The sequence below is a fragment of the Podarcis erhardii genome, assembly GCF_964252035.2.
Source record: "Podarcis erhardii genome assembly, chromosome: 1".
Taxonomy (NCBI): Eukaryota; Metazoa; Chordata; class Lepidosauria; order Squamata; family Lacertidae; genus Podarcis; species Podarcis erhardii.
Genome location: NC_138497.1, coordinates 135,066,708 through 135,086,041, shown reverse-complemented (window position 1 = coordinate 135,086,041; position 19,334 = coordinate 135,066,708). Strand labels below are relative to the sequence as shown.

The window sequence follows — 19,334 nt, the reverse complement described above, 5'->3', positions numbered from 1 at the left end:
GCGCCGCCGTGTAGTTTTTTTTCCTCCGATTCAACTTTGTGTCCCGCCCTTTCCTCCGGAAGCGAGGCCCAGGCCGCCCGTGTGACCGCGCGGGGGGCGGGGCTGCTGTCCCGGGCCCGATCCTGGCGGGGCCCCGAGCCGTGAGGCGGCAGGCGGGTTGGGCCTCCTGGCTGCTTCTCCCCTCCCACTTCACGGTTCCTATCCGGAGGATGGAAAGAGGCTTTTCCGAGCTCTGCGCCCGGGCCGGGAAGCGGCGCTGAGGGGCGGGCGGGCGGGCGCCGTCGTCTCTTTCGGCCCGGAATGGCCGGAGCCCCCCTCCCCCCCGGGGGGGGTGTCATGTTGTTGTTGTTGTTTAGTCGTGTCTGCCTCTTCGTGACCCCCTGGACCAGAGCACACCAGGCACTCCTGTCTTCCACTGCCTCCCACAGTTTGGTCAAACTCATGCTGGTAGCTTCGAGAACACCGTCCAACCATCTCGTCCTCTGTCGTCCCCTTCTCCTTATACCCTCCATCTTTCCCAACATCAGGGTCTTTTCCAGGGAGTCTTCTCTTCTCATGAGGTGGCCAAAGTCTTGGAGCCTCAGCTTCAGGATCTGTCCTTCCAGTGAGCACTCAGGGCTGATTTCCTTCAGAATGGATACGTTTGATCTTCTTGCAGTCCATGGGACTCTCGAGAGTCTCCTCCAGGACCATAATTCAAAAGTATCAATTCTTTGGCGATCAGCCTTCTTTATGGTCCAGCTCTCACTTCCATACATCACTACTGGGAAAACCAGAGCTTTAACTATACAGACCTTTGTTGGCAAGGTGACGTCTCTGCTTTTTAAGATGCTGTCTAGGTTTGTCATTGCTTTTCTCCCAAGAAGCAGGTGTCTTTTAATTTCGTGACTGCTGTCACCCATCTGCAGTGATCATGGAGCCCAAGAAAGTAAAATCTCTTACTGCCTCCATTTCTTCCCCTTCTATTTGCCAGGAGGTGATGGGACCAGTGGGGTGTCATAGAGACTTAAATTTTCCCCTGGCAGAGACTCAAGGCAGCTAACAGATTAAATATAAAAACATCTTTTTTATTTTAAGAAAAACCGCAGGGCAATTTTTGAAAACTTCTTTTAGATTATTATTATTTTTACACTAAACGAGGTTGAGAAGAGCGGGAATTTCCACCTGCCTTTTTTCTGTTTGAACCTGCTTATGATATTGTCACAATAACACGTGGTGGTGGCATCCCCATCTCGCCCCTCCGCCACCCTGCACTTTGGCTGGTTGAGCAGAACTTGTCTCCTCCCCCTTTCCTGTCTGTGTGTGGAGAGAGGCAAGCCATTTGCTTCAGACAACCCCATCCCCTTGGCTGCACCTCTGCCAGTCCCTCCGGGGCTTCTTCGCCTGCACCACCAACACAGCCTTGTTGCCCTCGCTGCATCACAAGCACCACTTTGGCTGTGCAGTGGGGGTACAGTTGTGGAGACGGGGCTGGCAGAAATGCAGGCAAGACCAGCAGGGCGGGCTGGGGGTTGGACGTGGAGCAGTAAGATGTCTTGGGCTGGCCCTGCTGCTTGGCTTTCTCCCCTCCCCCTTCCCACCCTCGGGTGATGTTGTGATGCACAGGAAATTTGAAATATGCACTCATCTTAGCTAAGGGCCCTTTCACACTTCCTCTTGTCCTGCCACTTTCCCCAAGGGAAACCTGCTGTTTACTGCTGAACCGTAACAAGCTTCAAAGAATTGGCATTTGTTCCAATTCAGTGGTAAAAAACGGTATTCCCGGGAGAAGCGGTAGGACAAATGAAAAACTGCTTAGACCCATGCCTAGAATATTTCTTGGTACAAGAATTATATAACCTCATTTACTCTTTTTGTTTACCTGGGCACTGAAATAAATGCTGAAACTCAGTCCCACTGAGTTCTGAATCCATTTGTAGGTGTTTTCACATGTCATGCTCAAAATCTACATTGGTTAATTTGCTTTCTAAAACATAAATAAGATGCAGTGTGTCTTCTGAATTCTACAGTTATAAAGGCAAATTTAAGCCTCATGTCATGTGCAAAAACACTACAGTGGTACCTTGGTTCTCAAACTTAATCCGTTCCAGAAGTCTGTTCCAAAACCAAGGCGTGCTTTCCCATAGAAAGTAATGCAAAATGGATTAATCCATTCCAGACTTTTAAAAACAACCCTAAAACAGCAATTTAACATGAATTTTACTATCTAACAAGACCATTGATCTATAAAATGAAAGCAATAAACAATGTACTGCAGTCACTCAGTAGCTAAACTGGGTTCCATACAGTCACAAAAACAAAAAATGAGCAGCAAAAACAAAACGCAAAATAAATAGCAAAACAGACAGACCTCAGTGTAACTCTCAAAATGGAAGTATGGCACTCAAATCGTCAGTATAACACTCAAAACGGAGCATGTTCGCTTCTGGAAAAAGTTTACAAACCAAGGCATTTGAGAACCAAGGTACCACTGTACTCTATGCACAGCGTGAAGTTCTATACTTGTTCCTGTATTGACAGATGGAACCAGCTAGCTTGAGACAATCTGCTGGGACCTCTTACTGTTTGATTTTATTCAGTTTGTAACAATTTATTAATGAATCAAAAGGTATGCATTATTTTCTCTGTACAGGCAAGGACCAATTTAGGTGCGTCCGAATGATACGAAATCATGCACATGCACATAGCCCCGAACTTGGAAATAGCCCCAGAATGTCGTAAAGATGACATGAAAATGGGCAGAATGGACTTTGGCTCTGCTGACTCATGTGGGAGTCCGGAACAGAAACCCCGCACAAAACAAGTGTTGACTTGTGACTTCAAGTGACTTCATGTGAAAGGAAATTTGAAGGAAGAGGGAGATCTGGCAAAGTGAAAAATCTGATGGGTCTAATGCACAGAATTGTAGAATTGTGGAGTTGGAAGGGACCATGAGGGTCATCTAGTCCTCCCCTTGCAGTGCAGGAATCTTTTGTCCAACATTGGGCTCGAACCCATGACCCTTGAGATTAAGAGTCTCATGCTCTTCCGACTGAGCTATCTCAATATCCAATTTCTGTTTGGGCTTTCCTTGAGGCTTGCCTAGATTAAGGTACTTTTAAGTGATGGTTGGGAAATGCTTGGTTTGACACCCTCATTTGATTTGATAGAATCAAGAACAGCCTCACCCAATTGGATTTTTATTTTTTGTTTCTTTCAGTTGACCAAATCTCATATGAACCAGGTTAGTGCCTGAGTTTGTTTAGGTCACAGACAATGCAAACAGCTACAGGGTAACCTGAGCTTAACAGAGTTATTCATAGGAGCATGTTAGCAACGCACAGGGCTGGGCTTAGTGACTTTGTATGGGGAAAGCCAGCAACCACTGAGAAAATGCTGCTGTTGTTCAAGCAGAGCAATATCTTAGTAACCATACTGTGCACACTGCAAGAGACACTGTGTACTTGAGAGGATTCTGTTTTCCTTTGTAATTTGGAACTGAAATTATCACAGAGACTTTATGGAAAATTTCGACAAAGAGCCTGGAGGAAGAAAAAAGCAACACGCATTAAAAAGCAAACTACTGTCCTTTGTGATTTGAAGAGCCTGTTGCCCTGAAATTTTGTCAGGATGACAGACTCGGATGTGGCTGATCACATGACTCGACTCAAGCTCAAACTCCTTGAGAAGGTAAGGTAATTTTTCTAAGGTCATATCTAGGTTATAACTTCCAACACGATTGTTTTTGCAAACTAGCACTAAATTGGTAGTGGGCAAAGCAAAAATATCTAAAGCGGGATTTTTAACTAGTTAACTCTTCTGCCCTGTGTCTATCCATGCTGATCAGCAAAGGAGTTTACAAACACTGAGCACTGCACCCCCAGAGTCATTCGCAACTGGACTTAACTGTCAGGGGTCCTTTACCTTTACCTTTTTATGACTCAATATAAACTATTGCCAACAACTCCCACTTTCACAGCGCACAGATTGCACAAATCTTTGTAGGTTTTGTGATGTTCAATTACTTGTTGACAGTCAAAGCTGAGGTTCTGAATTTTTTGTTAATCCTCATTCTGCTTTGATCCACAGAAACTAGAAAATGAACGTGAAAACATTGATGATTTGGAATCTTCCTTTTCTGCAGCAAGTAAGAAGTTAAAGCTCACTCATATCTCCATATGAATCAATTTGTAATGTTGGTTTGAGGGAAAATGCATTAAACAGGATTTCTCAACATTTACTATGGGATAGGTGTGGATTGTGACAAACTTTCTCTGCATTCCACCCGCTACAGATCTATGGACCAATAGGACTTCTGATGGTGAGGAAGACAATGAAAATCCACCCTATATTATCATTATTTATTAGATTATTTACCTTCACATGTGGTCCCAGGACATGTTAGAACAACTTTAAAATACAATACTAGAAAGAGTTAAAACTTAAGAGAATAGAGTGGGTTCCAAAGCACACATCCTGGGTGTCAAAACTAGAGTTAAGAGGCATATGACAAAAAAACGACACAATGAAGGTGCCAGACACCCCCTTGTGGGTAGAGAATTCCAGAACAGAGGTCCTTTCCCAGGCTGCTACTACCCAAATTTCTGAGGGTGATGGAAATCCCAAAAGGGTCTGTAGTGGAGGATATTTGTGGCCTGAATCATTTAGAGCTTTAAATACTAGCTGAGTGCCTTGAATTGGATCCATAACTGAACCACCAACTAAATGCCTTCTTCCCCCTCCTTTATATACCCCCCTTTCCTTTGTTTTGTAAATTACTGCAAAATTGTAAAACTAAAGGAGATGGCAGACTCATTCCAACTGTTTTTGCAGGGAATTATGGCAGCCATGGCAATGCATTGCAAAGTGCATTGAGACGAAGAAAGGATCTTCTGCAGCAGCTCAGGGTATGTCTCAGGCAGGGGGTTGGACTAGATGACCCTCAGGGTCCCTTCCATCTGTACAATTCTACATTTCTATGATTCAGTACTATGAAGTTTCTTCCAACACATGAAGGCTGCAGTCCTGCAGTCCTAAATGAGAGTACCTGAGAGTAAGTGCTATTGAACTCGATAAGACTTACTTCTGAGGAGACACACATATATAAGGTCTTGGAAGTCTTTAAAAATGCTGTTAAGAGTTTTCTTTGGAGGGAAAAATTCTTGGATCCAGCATTGAATAGCCAGACCAGCCTGGTAATAGCTGGCTAAAGATGGGTCCTAAGGAAACAGAGGAGAAGCTCTGTGCCGGGGAGGGGAGAAGGGGGCCTCCCTCCCAAACTGTCTGTTAGTTAGAAAGACAAAAGGCCAGAGTTGAGAGTCTGCTGTTGAGTGAGCGAGGAGCTAGATGCAGAAAAGTTGCTGGCTGGAAAAGGCAGAGAGAGAAAGCTGTAGCTGAATTCTGCTTGAATCCAAGGCTGTGGCTATGGGAGAAACAAGACCTTCTTGGGTTGTCAATGCTGTGAACTCATCCACATAGGCTCAGGTTGTATATATACAACATATAAAGACACCGCAGTCTCCACTGTGCCTCATTCCCAAAAGGAAACATGAACCCCGTGTGAGTGCCTGGAACCCCTGGAAGCTTGCACCACTTGGAGGCTGGGGTGGCAGGCAACATGTTACCCTGCAGTCTGGGCAAAGCACATAGCTGTACAGCAGTTCAACTTAACTAAAACTTATGTGGTTCAAGTTAGCTTCGTCTCCTTCTGCTACTGCCTGCCATCGATTGGCTAGATGTAGAGGAGTGGTGGGAGGAGTGGATGGGACCCCCAAGGGAAGAAGGCTCAGAGCCAGGGGACTGGTGGTGGGATGAGGGAGAAGACTGGGAGGAGGTGCCGGAAGCTGAAGAGGCAACAAGGTTTAGTGAGCAGGAAGAGGCTGTGGCAGAGAGCAGTCCAGAATCAGAGGCAGAGGAGGAGGCTGGGGGGCAAGAGGCAGAGACCAGGCAGGCTGCTGAAGAAGCCAGAGGTCTCCCTCTCCTGCAGTGACTAGTTTCCCTCCTCCCTGGTTTCCCATAACCCACAGAGGTATGAAGAGGACAGAGCAAAGACAGACAAGACTGAGAGGTTGCTTGGGAAGGATGCAGGGGAGGAGGAATCTTAGGGAGCTGTGGAAAGACGGGGATGTTCAGTCCTCACAACTGCCTCATTGGGGCAAGATCTACTGGCGAGAGTTACTGGGCTTACTGGACCATAGCTATGTTGTTTCTTTGAATAAGTTAGTTTTGCTTTTCACATTTGGCTTATGTTAAACCCATTAGGCTTCTCATTCTTGATGGCATTCCATGCACTGGGTAAAATCTCATAGGTTTGTGTCTCCCAGTAGACACAATTGTTGTTGGCCCACCATGCTGTCATTGCTCCTATCAAATCCAGAATCTCCCACACCAGCTTTAATGTTTAATGGAATTGGGAAGTGCAGTCACTGGTCTCCTATGTCATGAAAAATTATAAATATTTTTAGTAAATAGTTAAATATTTCATTTCTCACTGATACACTTGGCATAACAAGGTTTGTGAATTAGAAAAAAATGCAACATAACTAATTTTTCCTCTTATAGAAAGCTTATATATTTGGTATTGTAGGAGCAAAATGTTCTGGAAGAATTGTCATTACCACATGGCTTGCCAAGACTCCAGAGGAAGCACTTCAGACCAGAACCAGAACATTTCTACCAAATTCCTCCTCCTCCTCCTCCACCTGAACAGCCAAGGATTATCCAGCAGACAGTGAGTGCCTTATTATAAAAAAGAACTATACAGTTTGGAACTGCAAATGATGGATGCATAGATGAATGATGCATTTTTTCATTAACAGAAACCTGGCAGTGGATAATCCTGTCTAAATTCCTGGCCTGAATTTCCTGGTATTGATCATTCCTATTAACAGATGAAAGCTCCAGCACTGTGCGTGTGAAAGCATACTTGCACCGGTGTAATACAGTGGTGCCCCGCAAGACGAATGCCTTGCAAGACGAAAAACTCGCTAGACGAAAGAGTTTTCCGTTTTCGAGGTGCTTCGCAAGACTAATTTCCCTATGGGCTTGCTTCGCAAGACGAAAACGTCTTGCGAGTTCTTGCGAGTTTTTCCCCTTCCCCCCCTTTTTCTAAGCCGCTAATAGCCGCTATGCCACTAATAGTGCTAATCCGCTAATCCGCTAATGGCCGTGCTTTGCAAGACGAAAAAACTGCAAGACGAAGAGACTCGCGGAACGAATTAATTTTGTCTTGCGAGGCACCACTGTAATGGAGATTTTCACATGAAAGATTTAGATCAACTTTGTTTGATTCAAAACTTCTAACTAAATGTAAAATGTAAATGTAAAACTTAGAATTGGCTTGGGAAATCTATAGCAGAACATTTTTTAAAAAAACTTTTCGCTTTCAGATTCTAACATAGTGTCAGGGACTATGCTGAGGAGGAATAGTGGGAGCCTCCCCCTCCCCCTGCTCCTGATCAGGATCCTGAATCTTCCCAGGAGCAGGAGGACAGTACAGGGGTACCTCGGGTTACGAACTTAATTTGTTCCGGAGGTCCATTCTTAATCCGAAAACGTTCTTAACCTGAAGCACGCTTTCTCTAATGGGGCCTCCTGCGGCAGCAATTTCCGTTCTCATCCTGGGGCAAAGTTCTCAATGTACTACTTCCGGGTTAGCGGAGTTTGTAACCCGAAGTGTTTGTAACCCGAAGTACCACAATATAGATTTGGAAAAGTGGTTTGCAAAGGGACATAGTTCAGAAGGCAGAAGCTGGGAAATACTGGATGGGGAACAGCTAGAGGAAGAAGGACTGGAAGAGAGAGAGGTAATAGATTCACTGTCTCTGGAAAGCATTCATCCACTCTCCCCAAGGTCAGGAAGAGCTGATAAAGTGGCAGAACAGAAAGCACAGAGGGTAGGAGCTCAGGTTACAAGATGCAGTAGTGACATGGGTGACTAGGGAGGAAGGGGTGGAACTCTTAATTGGGAGCACCTCCATTCCTAGGAAATGGATTCTTTGTTCTCTCACTGTGATCATTAAAGGTTATAACTGGTAAAAAGACTCCTTTCTCTTTGTTCTGCTTATCTACTGCCAAGGGGGAGTGGGGAGGAAGCAGATTCCCTGAAGCCTGACACATAGTAATAGCTTTCACACATAACATAAAAAGTATGAGAGAAAGTACTTTCTGATAGTGTATCTATAGCTAACACTACTGGATCCCTGCAGGACCCATATCTAGGAGGCAACAGATAGGATTCTAATATTCACACAGGACCTACAAAATGTTTTATTCCTTTTTGGTAGCTGCATAATCCTCCTGTTCGTTGGGCCAACCCCTTAACTATCAGATAATTGTGGCTTTACGCAAAAACAGATCCTGTTGTTCTGCAATTGTTAGCTGTAAATGACTCTTGCCAGGTGTTGAAGTAAGAGGACAAATCCCACTCTTAAACAAAAGTAAAGTCAGGCAAGCTTAACAGTGAAGGTGCCAAATACATCTCTTTGGAGAGAGAGTTCTACAACCAAGGACTTTCCACAGAGAAGGCCCTCTTCCACCATCACACACCTGAACTTCTAAGGGTGTGGAAACCACTCAAAGTCAGTTAACACCTGAGAGAGACTATAGGACATGAGGCAGTCTTTAAGATACTTGGGGGCTTAGTTGTTTATGGCTTTAAACGCTAGCGCGCGTACCTTGAATTAAGCCTGGAAACAGATTGGCAACCCATGTACGCCACTGTTGAACTCCAACTCCCACCCCCAGCATGGCCATGGGTCAAGGTGAAGGCCAACAATGTCTGCTCTAGGAGACACTGATGCCTGCAGAAATAATGTAGAATATGAATACAGCAAGCCTGCAATTTACATGGCAGTTACATTCTGGGAATCATGACCAAAGCTAGTCATTGGGTTCAAGGGTGGGTGGGATTGCCAAGTCGTTTCTCTAGAACCCCACCCCCTTTCCACTGCTTTTTTATTTTTTTATTCTTCTACAACACATGTAATGCTGAATGCACACAAGTTAAATGTGTGTAAGTTGAGGGAGGCTCAGGAATCCTTGGAAAAAGCCAAACTTCTCTAGCAGTTGTTGATGATGCCTCTAAGTTTAATGGTGATTTAATGTGCCGTGCAAACCAGACATAGAAGAAACTAAAAAATAATAATTCTTGATTAGTCCAATAATGAACTGAACACAAAATATGTATCAGTTTACAGTATTTGCTGTTTAGTGTGTTGAGTACTGACAGGATTTAATCAAAGTCTAGGATTTTGGCTACACTTTGATCAGTTATTATTTTGTTTTTGCTTCCTTTCTTTTCCAAGTTGCCTCAGCAGCCAGCAACCATTATTCAACAAATTCCTCAGCAACCACCGCTCATTACCCAGATTCCACCTCCGCAGCCTTGCGCAGGCCCTCGCTCTGGCAGTATTAAGGAAGGTGGGCAATCCCATACGCATTGAAAATGGGGGAACCTTTTCTGGGTGCATTGAAAATGGAGGGACTTTTTCTGGGTAGATGTAGGTTAAATGTGCAGAGAATTACAGCACATCTTACAACCCTGTGCATACTTAGGATTAAGATCCACTGAATTAAGTGAGATTTACTTTTGAGTAAAGAGGCATGGAAACAGGCTGTGAGGCCCTTTTCAGATTTGCCTAGCATTTTTTCCATCTCACATCATCCCTCCTGCATGTACAGCATAGCATGGAGAGATGCCTGCGTGAACTAAGGTGTGCCTTGCTACAAACTGCAGCAAGCTGGCAGCCCACATAGAACCAAACTTATTTCTGAGTTTATTTCACTGCACAACATTTTCAGAGCATTATAGTACAATGGAGATGTAAACTATGTTGAATGCTTCCATGCAAGGAAATCAGAGAGTGAACCCTTGAAGTTTGTAGGAAAGTCAAATCATAGTAAGGGGAGAGCCAGGATCTTTTCCTGTCTTTCTTTGGGTACCCCTATGACACAGGATGCGGGTGATGCTGTGGTCTAAACCACTGAGCCTCTCTGGCTTGCCAGTTGGGAGGTTGGCGGTTCAAATCTGTGTGATGGTGTGAGCTCCCGTTGCTGTGTCCCAGTTTCTGCCAACGTAGTAGTTCGAAAGCATACCAGTGCAAGTAGATAAATAGGTACTGCTGCAGCGGGTAGGTAAACGGCATTGCCATGCACTCTGACTTCTGTCACAGGGTCCCATTGTGCCAGAAGCAGTTTAGTCATGCTGGCCACATGACCCGGAAAGCTGTCTGTGGACAAATGGCAGCTCCCTTGGCCTGAAGCAAGACTAGCCCCACACCCCATAGTCATCTTTGACTGGACTTAACCATCCAGGGGTCCTTTACCGTCTACCTTTTACCCCTAATGAGCAGAAAGACATTGATGGCTATTCCATTTTCTCCTCTGCCAATTACTCCATCTCCATTTTAGGAATGTACTTCTAGGGCCAAACCTGGTGTGACATACTTGAAGGAACTCGCAACTTTGAAAAAACCTTTATGCAACTGGTGGGGCATTCTAAATTTTATTGGACTAGAAGGGATGGGCTGCCTTCAGAATTATCCATCCTAGCTTCTTTCCTATGTATGGAAGTTGGGAAATTTTGATATTTGGGGTGTTTCCCACGAGGACAGAAAAGATCAGGAGATGCCTCATCAATTTTCAGCATCACATATAGATTGACACTTCAGTTACAAGATAATACAGTTAAAGCTCTTCGCATCTGTTTTCCAGCATAGTGAAGGACTGGTCCTGCCACCAGTGCTTTTTTCCTGGGGATACGCAAAGGTATACAGTACTGGCACCTTTTTAAAAAAAAGTTAAAGGTGTGGCACTTACTGTAACAACTTCATGGTGAGTACTGGCACCATTTTTCTTAAAAAATAAAAGGAAAAAGCACTGCTTGCCACACATTTGCATATACACTGGGTGCATTATCCCAACCTCTGGCAGACCTGTTGTCTACAACAACACAGCATGTGCCATTCCACAGATAGAAGGAAATCTAGAGGCATCTTTATTTCTTCCTTCCTGTTTACTAGTTTGCAAATAATCACTCCAAGTTACTTATATTGCTGATCTTTCATAGTTTAGAATACAAAGGAAACAGACAGAGCCGCCGCTGGGCTGGTTTTATTCAAAGGCTTCTGAGCTGAAAAGATGAAGGCTGCTTCTCCCTAGCATCCTGTTGTGATCTCTGTAGTAAGCAGAGTGTTGTCTCTTGATCCTGATCTTCATGTTTTCCTAGATATGGTGGAAATGATGCTAATGCAAAATGCACAGATGCATCAGATTATTATGCAGAACATGATGTTGAAATCTCTGCCACCACCTGCTTATTCACCAGCTGGTGGGCATGGAGTTCCTGTTCTTCACCCTGGACAACAGGTAAACTTAGAATCATAGAATCCTAGAGTTGGAAGAGACCACAAGGGCCATCGAGTCCAACCCCCTGCCAAGCAGGAAACACCATCAGAGCACTCCTGACATATGGTTGTCAAGCCTCTGCTTAAAAACCTCCAAAGAAGGAGACTCCACCACACTCCTTGGCAGCAAATTCCACTGTCAAACAGCTCTTACTGTCAGGAAGTTCTTCCTAATGTTTAGGTGGAATCTTTTTACTTGTAGTTTGGAACCATTGCTCCGTGTCCGCTTCTCTGGAGCAGCAGAAAACAACCTTTCTCCCTCCTCTATGTGACATCCTTTTATATATTTGAACATGGCTATCATATCACCCCTTAACCTCCTCTTCTCCAGGCTAAACATGCCCAGCTCCCTTAGCCGTTCCTCATAAGGCATCGTTTCCAGGCCTTTGACCATTTTGGTTGCCCTCCTCTGGACACGTTCCAGTTTGTCCGTGTCCTTCTTGAACTGTGGTGCCCAGAACTGGACACAGTACTCCAGGTGAGGTCTGACCAGAGCAGAATACAGTGGCACTATTACTTCCCTTGATCTAGATGCTATACTCCTATTGATGCAGCCCAGAATTGCATTGGCTTTTTTAGCTGCCGCGTCACACTGTTGGCTCATGTCAAGTTTGTGGTCAACCAAGACTCCTAGATCCTTTTCACATGTACTGCTCTCAAGCCAAGTGTCACCCATCTTGTTTTTAAAGGACACTAAATGTTAACTGATTGCCAAGGCGGGAGCCAGGAGAAGATCAGCAATAACTCACAAGGTCTCCTTGAAGTTAAATTCAGAGAAACAAAACAGCTCAGGGCCAATGAGCACAGCAACTGGTGGGGATAACAAATAAAAAAGTGTACATTTGAAAAAAGAGCTTATGAGATCCGCAGAAGCTCTTCGTCCCCTCCATGCCATGCAGCATGTAATTGTTACTTAAATAATGTTAACAATCTGGAAAGTGTTCAGAGGAGGGTGACCAAGAGGATGAGGATGTGGGAAACAAGCCTTATGAGGAACAGTTGAGGGAGTTGGGTTTGTTCAGCCTGGAAAAGAGGAGACTGAGTCAAATTATTTGAAGCCAAGCCGATAGCACAACTTCTCTATGGTGCCCAGTTGGGTCCCTTTTCCAATTTTGCACCACTAGAACTTGTACAATCCAAATTTCTAAGGTTCCAAAATGTGTCTCTAGAGACAGGCTTCACAAAAGTGGAGGCTAGAGTGTGGGTGACCATATTCAATTACTGGCTTAAACTGTCTTTCTTTCCCCGTGGCTTTGCCCCACTAACTATGAACGATGACTTTCAATCCACGTGGAAACAGGCAGTGGCAACTAAAATCTCATCCCTGGGCTTCTCTCCAGGTCTTCCACTTAACATAGGATATGATCAGGCTAAAGCACTCATTAAATAACACGTAGTAGACACAGAGCACCTATTAGATCTAGCCAGGACTCCAACTTTTATTGCCGAGGAATCCACCAGGTACTTTGCCCCCCCCCCCCCCCGATGGCATATCTAACTAAACTCAAAGTTCCTAAACACCGAAGGGCTTTTAGCCTGGCTCTGTGTCATACCCTCCCCTCTGCCGTTATTGAAGGTCAATACAGGAAGATTGACTACCCGGAGAGACAATGCCCCTGTGACTCGGGACAAATAGAAACGGTAGAGCATGTCCTTCTATGGTGCCTGTACTACAGAGACACTCGTATTAGCCTGATTTCCCCACTACTTCATAAGCACCTTGGGGCAATTCTATACCTCCCTGCTGCTCTCAGATATCAATCCTGCTACAACACACACTGTTGCTAGATTCTGCACAGCAGTGCTCAAAATTCGTCGGAGGAGGACCTGTGTCACAAACCAGATTTAATGAACATATCAGAGTGCTTTGTAAATTAATAGTTAAAGTCTTTTTATATATCAACCTTTTATGCTCTTCCACAACCGCCCAATGACTTCTTCTAGCTTCTTTTAAATTCTTATAGACTTTTATATTCACCTTCTGTTTTAATACCTTTTAGCTTGCCGATCAGAAGGTTGGCGGTTCGAATCCCCGTGACGGGGTGAGCTCCCGTTGCTCAGTCCCTGCTCCTGCCAAACTAGCAGTTTGAAAGCACGTCAAAGTGCAAGTAGATAAATAGGTACCGCTCTGGCGGGAAGGTAAATAGCGTTTCCGTGCGCTGCTCTGGCTCGCCAGAAGTGGCTTAGTCATGTTGACCACATGTACGCCGGCTCCCTCGTCCAATAAAGCGAGATGAGCGCCGCAACCCCAGAGTAGGTCACGACTGGACCTAATGGTCAGTGGTCCCTTTACCTTTACCTTTATGACCGTGATAAAGATTTGTATTGAGGAGGCTGAGAGGAGATAAGAAAACCATCTTCATATATTTAAAGGGCTGTCACATGGAAGATGGAGCAAGTTTGTTTTCTTTTGCTCTGGAGGCTAGGACTCAAAGTGAAGGCTTCAAGTTCCAAGAATTGAGATTCTGACTAAATATCAGGAATAGCTTTCTGATAGTAAGAGCTGTTTGACAGTGGAACAGTCTCTCTTGGAAGGTAGTGGATTTTCCTTCCTTGGAGGTTTTGAAGCAGAGGTTGAATGGTCATCTGTCATGTATGATCTAGTTGAGATTCCTTCATTGCAGGGGGTTGGACTAGATGGTCCTTGGGTTTCCTTCCAACTCTATGATTGTATGAAATTTGGAAGACATCATGATTTTATTACCAAATCCTGACTAAAACCAGATTGAAATAGACCTAGATAATCCATCTCATTCAGAAACTCCTGGAGCTGAGATACTAATGTTTAGCAGGGAGGGGACCACCGGTTGTGCCAAGGAGGTGCTTTGTGCCTCTTTGAGAGAGGCATGGACATATAGCACAAGCTCTGACCTGGCAGCACGGGCTGTCAATTGTTCATATCAGGAGTTGTCAACCTGGTCCCTCCCGCCCATTGGTGGGCGTTTCAGGATTCTAGGTGGGCAGTAGGGGGTTCTATGGCACAAGCTGAATCCTCCTTCCATTGAGCACTGGTGGGCAGTAAGGAAATTTTACCATCAAGAAAGATGCATTGGTGGGCAGTAGGTATAAAAAGGTTGAGTACCCCTGATTGAGTACTTAGTGAATTCAAAGGGATGGTTTTGGACCTTTAAAGCCTTATGCAGCTCATGACTTGACACATAAAGGACCACCTTTACCCATGTGAACCTTCCCAGATCCTGAGATTGTTCTCTGAGACCCTTCTCTGCATGCCACCTCCAAGAAGAGATGCAGAAGTTTGTGATGAAAGGAGAGGCCTTTTATGTAGTATCCTCCCCATCTATGGAATGCTATTCCCAGGGAGACCCACCTTGCATCAACATTGTCATCATTTTGGTACTAGGCAAAGACTTTTGTTTTCCTGGGCATTTGGCCAGAGATTAGTAGAGCAGCCACGCTAATCTCTAAGGCAGGAGGGGAAAACATTTTTGATTCTTCTCAGATCCCAGCCTTGCAGGCCAAGTAAGCCCCCTGCACAGTGCTTTAAATCGCCTGGGCTTCAGACTACTCATCTGTTTGGTAGCACTGAGTTTGCTTTCTGTAGGCCCTTGCTGTGTGAGTCAATTCTCCATGGGGAAACTCCAGGAGACTTTGGCTTTACTACCCATCAGCCAATAGGCAATAGAGCCGAATCCTGCCTTCCCTTCCAATGCGGAGCTGGGAGTGCACTTTAAGGCTCCCAGTTGTGCATTGGCAGCTTCATCCCTCCTTTCCCCACATCTAAGGTGTGGGGCAGGTGGGCGTGGTTTGGGGGAAACTGCCTCACAGGTCAAAGTTGAACCCCTGGCAAGCTAGTTTTGGCACACATGCCGGAGGTTCCCCATCCCTCCTCTAATGTGTTTAACTTGCTCTGCTCCCTTGCCAATCCGAGCATGGAAGAAAAGACAAGCAAGACGTGTTTTATTGAAACAGGCAGAAATTAGCTACCAACCGTTTGGAAAACATTTTTTACTATGCAGAAGTATTGATTTTACTAAGATCTTTGATCCAAAAAAATAAAACACATGAAAGAGGAATATACTGCGTACCTTGCAACAAGAAAGATTATAATTTTACCTGACATTACTTGCAGAGGAAAAAGGCCAGTGGTTTATTGAAATTGAGCTTGTTTGGAGGTTCTAGCAGGGGAGCGCAGCTATCGTATACCCTTGACCGAAGAACGGTACACTCCTTCTATCTGGGATGGTCGTCCTCTTCCACCGAGCGCACAGCTTCGGGAGGGACGCACATGGAGCGGTGAGGGAGGAAGGGGACACCCGCCTAGCCAGCCAGATCAGCCGAATCAACCCTGGCGATCAATGGGGTGACAGATGTCACAGCCAGATCGCCCTAGAGGGATCTTAAGCCAGAAAGCTACAAACTGGATCAGCTTCAGAATCTGAACCTTATTCTTGCCTGTCCCAACAGCTGGGTGAATGTAACACACCTTCCTTTTCTTAACTACCTGCAGCTGACTGCTCCGCTTCTAGTAAGAACAGAGAAGTCACGACCCCCAACAGTGCATCATCACCACTACACACCTCCAGGGATGCCAGCCATCCCATCTCAGCTTGGCTTTTCCATGGGCCCTTCGGTGATGCAACCTGGCCTTGGCACACCACTGGGAGGATTCCCATCTGATTTACATCACCTGCCCATCCCAACATCTGCAGCGTATGTGTAAGTCAATATATGTAAGTCAACAGGCTGCCACGCTAGGAACATGCTTTCATCCGAAAGGCGGCTGGTTTATTACAGTATTCCCAATTCAGTTTTATTTCAATATTGTTACTGGCTGTAACAAAGGCACAAAGATAGAGCGGTACCTCGGTTTTCGAATGTAATCCATTCCCGGAAGACAGTTCAAGATCTGAAATGTTTGAAAACTGAAAACTCAATAGCTGACAGCTAGCTCTCAGGATCTTGCACTCAGCGGAAGCCGTGTGGTATGTTCGACTTCCGAGCCGTGTTCGAAAACCGAAGCACTTACTTCCAGGTTTACAGAGTTCAAAAACCAAAATGTTCATCAACAGAGACTTTCGAAAACGGAGGTACCACTGTACAATACCTAACATTATTTTGAGAACTAAGAAAGTAATCAATTCAGGCTACTTTGGCTCAATTGTCAAGGCAGGCACCAGGTCTCATATGAGCTCCTAGCCCTCTGCAAACTCATATATAGGATGCTGCAGTCTTTGTGTCATATAAATGCCTTCTAAATGATAAAGCAAGGATACATGTATAAATTAATTCCTTGCAATGAATGCACATTTCTAATGGCTTGTTCTGTCTTCCAAGTGTACCTACCAATGGACTGCTTGGATTACCCCCGGGTTTGTAGACTTCTACAGTGCCTGACTAGCAAAGGTAACCAGAACACAGTCTTCCTGTGTTCATATTTGGTCCTTCTCTCCATGTGAAATTGGCCTCGTAGTCCAGGAGCCCACGTCATAATGAGTCTTAAGATGATCAAAGTTATGGCGTTTCTAAAGCAGCCAGCCTTATGAGCAATGACTGGGGCATCTAGTGGGTGGCAAGCAGCCCACCCCTTTATTGGGAGGATAATTAAATCAGAAGGTAAATGGGTGAAAGAAGCTGTATGTGTTCAGGGATAGTGTGCATAATTCAGAACTGTCCAATCTGACTGACATTGTTTGGGATCATCTTTCTGTTCCCACCAGAAGGGGATACTTGGCTGTTTCACTGACAGTAAATGGCTGAAACTGGCAGTTCTGGGTAGAGATTTCCTTCCTGCATCTTAAACTATCTACTCTAAAGTCCCAGAGATGCTTTAGCTGCCCACATCCTCACCTTAACCAGCAATGGGGTCCAGTTCTGGGTACCACATCAGATGACAATTCATCTGACACATCACTCAATATGCTTTCACTTCACTTCTCACTTCACTATTAACTATTAACTATTCCTGATCCAGTCTTTTAGTTTTTTAGAAATAAGGTCATTGTTTACATTTTTAATAAAGATTTCAGAGCTGGCTGAAAACTCAACCGGCCTGTAATTTCCCACAGAGGTAAGCATCTTGCTGCAGGGTTATTCCTCGGTGAATAACAGTGAATCAATGAAAGAGAAGTTAAAAATAATAGAACATTTCAGTAGCACTGTTGTAAAAATATGAAAGGAGGTTTGAGACCCCTTGTGGGTCTATTGCGATTGGAAAGAGTGGGTTGATCGTAACCAATCAAAGTGAAGCAAGGCAGCTTTAAGCTCTGATCTTTTATTCTTAGTTGCAACTGGGTCCTTACAGATGAGCAGCAAAGAGCCCGGTCGAAAGATGAGCAGGGAGCTTAGGTTTTTGGGCAGCATAAGGTGTCATAGATTTGTCAAATTGCACGTGAAATGAGGTGCTGCAAAAGGTACACAGGTGCAAGGTAAAGATGCAACCTGCAAGTACATTTACATTTGACAGGCATGACAATCAGGAAGAGGGTTTTCGCTAGAGTTGAAAGCAGGATTCTAGAAATAAAAATAGAATTGAAGACTGGTGTGAGTGACAGACAGCAGAGCCAGACCAGTCCGGTGGTGCTTTTCCTCAGAAACTCCACCAGAAGTAAAAGGCGAAAGATTTATACGATCTGAAGAGAAACCAGAGTATAAGTCTGTTAGGGCTGGATTTGGGATGGGAGAAAGGGATTAGGAGAGGATTTGTCTGAGGGAGAACTGTTTCAGATCTGACTGGAACATCTGCTCTGAGGAGGCTATCCATCGCCAAAGGAAGGAGCCTTGCCGCTTAGATAGGGAGACGGAGTTGAGGGTCTGGAGAAGATAGACAGGAGTTACCTGGAAGGATGAGTCTGAGGCAGGAGAGGGATAAGATGTGGTAATATGGACTCCCTGGGTCCCATTCCAGTCAGGAGGGGAGGGTTCTTCTAGAAAGAGAAGACTCCCAAGCCAGTCACAAGGGGTGAGGGGATCCCCTGGGTCTGTTATACTAATTCAAATACCTCAGGAATGGGATTGTTAAGAAAAAGGGGAACTGAGGAAAAGTGCCCCTCACTTGTGAACCAAAGAATTAATCTGTGAAGGAAGTTGTGCTGTGCAAAATGTATTTAACTATAACACTAGTCACAACTAATTAGCAGAAACTGAGTTAAGCCTTTCACCACCTATTCTAGAAGCCAGTGACATCTTTATATTTAGTTTAAGTATAAAGGTAACTTCTACTTGAAAGAATGCATTTCCTGAACCAACTTTATTTCACAAACTCCTTTTTAATAAAACTTTTCTTGTTTGTTTAACCGACTCCTGCCTAAGACTCTAATCCCTACGTTTTCCCTCACAAAAGACATCACCACAAGATGAAATGTGGCAAAAGGTAGAAATTCATTTAAGGGGCTTACCATGAGGTGTGCATGCAATATTTAATTGGGGCAGTAAGCAGGGTGAGTCTGCTGCTTTATTAATTGGTGGTAAGCGGTGGATCTGCTACAACTGGCATTCAGATGTTTGGTGAGAACTATTTAGCAAGGAGTCTTTTCTTTACAGCATGAAATGAGATTAAGAGTGCTGTGAACCCCTTCTTGGAAGGCAAGCGGACAACAATCTTGTGACCCGAAATAAGGAAGGAATGCAGTAAATGAAGATTACATTGGGCAATGTTTGCTTAAGGGAAGAGTTGTATCCATTTACAGTTTGCTTCAATAAAGTTTTAGCATCTTTGATATTCGTTTCATTCTCATAGTATGTTGTATTTATGGTTACACAATTGGTTGTGTACATCCAAAGAATACAAACATTATACAAAGGTTTCATTATACATAGGTTTTAAACTATACTACAGTCTATATCTCCTTCATGGATCACTGCCTTGTCATGGTGAAGGGGCCTGAATAACTCAGAGAAGCTATGGTTTTCCCAGTAGTGATGTAGTGAGAGCTGGACCATAAAGAAGGCTGATTGCCGAAGAATTGATGCTTTTGAATTATGGTGCTGGAG

General features: G+C 44.6%; 1 protein-coding gene across 5 annotated transcripts; it reads left to right on the top strand.

The window, feature by feature from the left end:
• The first annotated feature begins 155 nt into the window (after positions 1-155).
• LOC309334844 (uncharacterized protein C21orf58) lies at positions 156-19,062 on the top strand. 5 transcript variants are annotated; one of them, XR_014153294.1, is made up of 10 exons: positions 156-338; positions 1,003-3,669; positions 4,069-4,126; positions 4,780-4,886; positions 6,566-6,709; positions 9,285-9,399; positions 11,207-11,346; positions 15,853-16,075; positions 16,680-16,748; positions 18,885-19,062. XR_014153294.1 is itself a non-coding variant. In XM_081849437.1 (10 exons), exons 2-9 carry the CDS (start codon positions 3,610-3,612, stop codon positions 16,720-16,722), a joined length of 876 nt encoding a protein of 291 aa, XP_081705563.1. In that variant the 5' UTR covers positions 157-338; positions 1,003-3,609; the 3' UTR covers positions 16,723-16,748; positions 18,885-19,062. The 5 variants fall into 5 exon arrangements, 4 of the variants coding, with proteins under 4 accessions (XP_081705566.1, XP_081705563.1, XP_081705565.1 ...); XM_081849437.1 differs by having other exon boundaries at positions 157-338; positions 15,853-16,061; XM_081849438.1 differs by having other exon boundaries at positions 160-338; positions 4,813-4,886; positions 15,853-16,061.
• The last annotated feature ends 272 nt before the right edge of the window (positions 19,063-19,334 follow it).

Coding starts and splice junctions, on each gene's coding strand:
- LOC309334844 (XM_081849437.1), top strand. CDS start 3,610: ATGACAGACTCGGATGTGGCTGATCACATGACTCGACTCAAGCTCAAA. Junction 3,670..4,068: donor AGCTCAAACTCCTTGAGAAG/GTAAGGTAATTT, acceptor TTTGATCCACAG/AAACTAGAAAATGAACGTGA. Junction 4,127..4,779: donor ATCTTCCTTTTCTGCAGCAA/GTAAGAAGTTAA, acceptor GTAAAACTAAAG/GAGATGGCAGACTCATTCCA.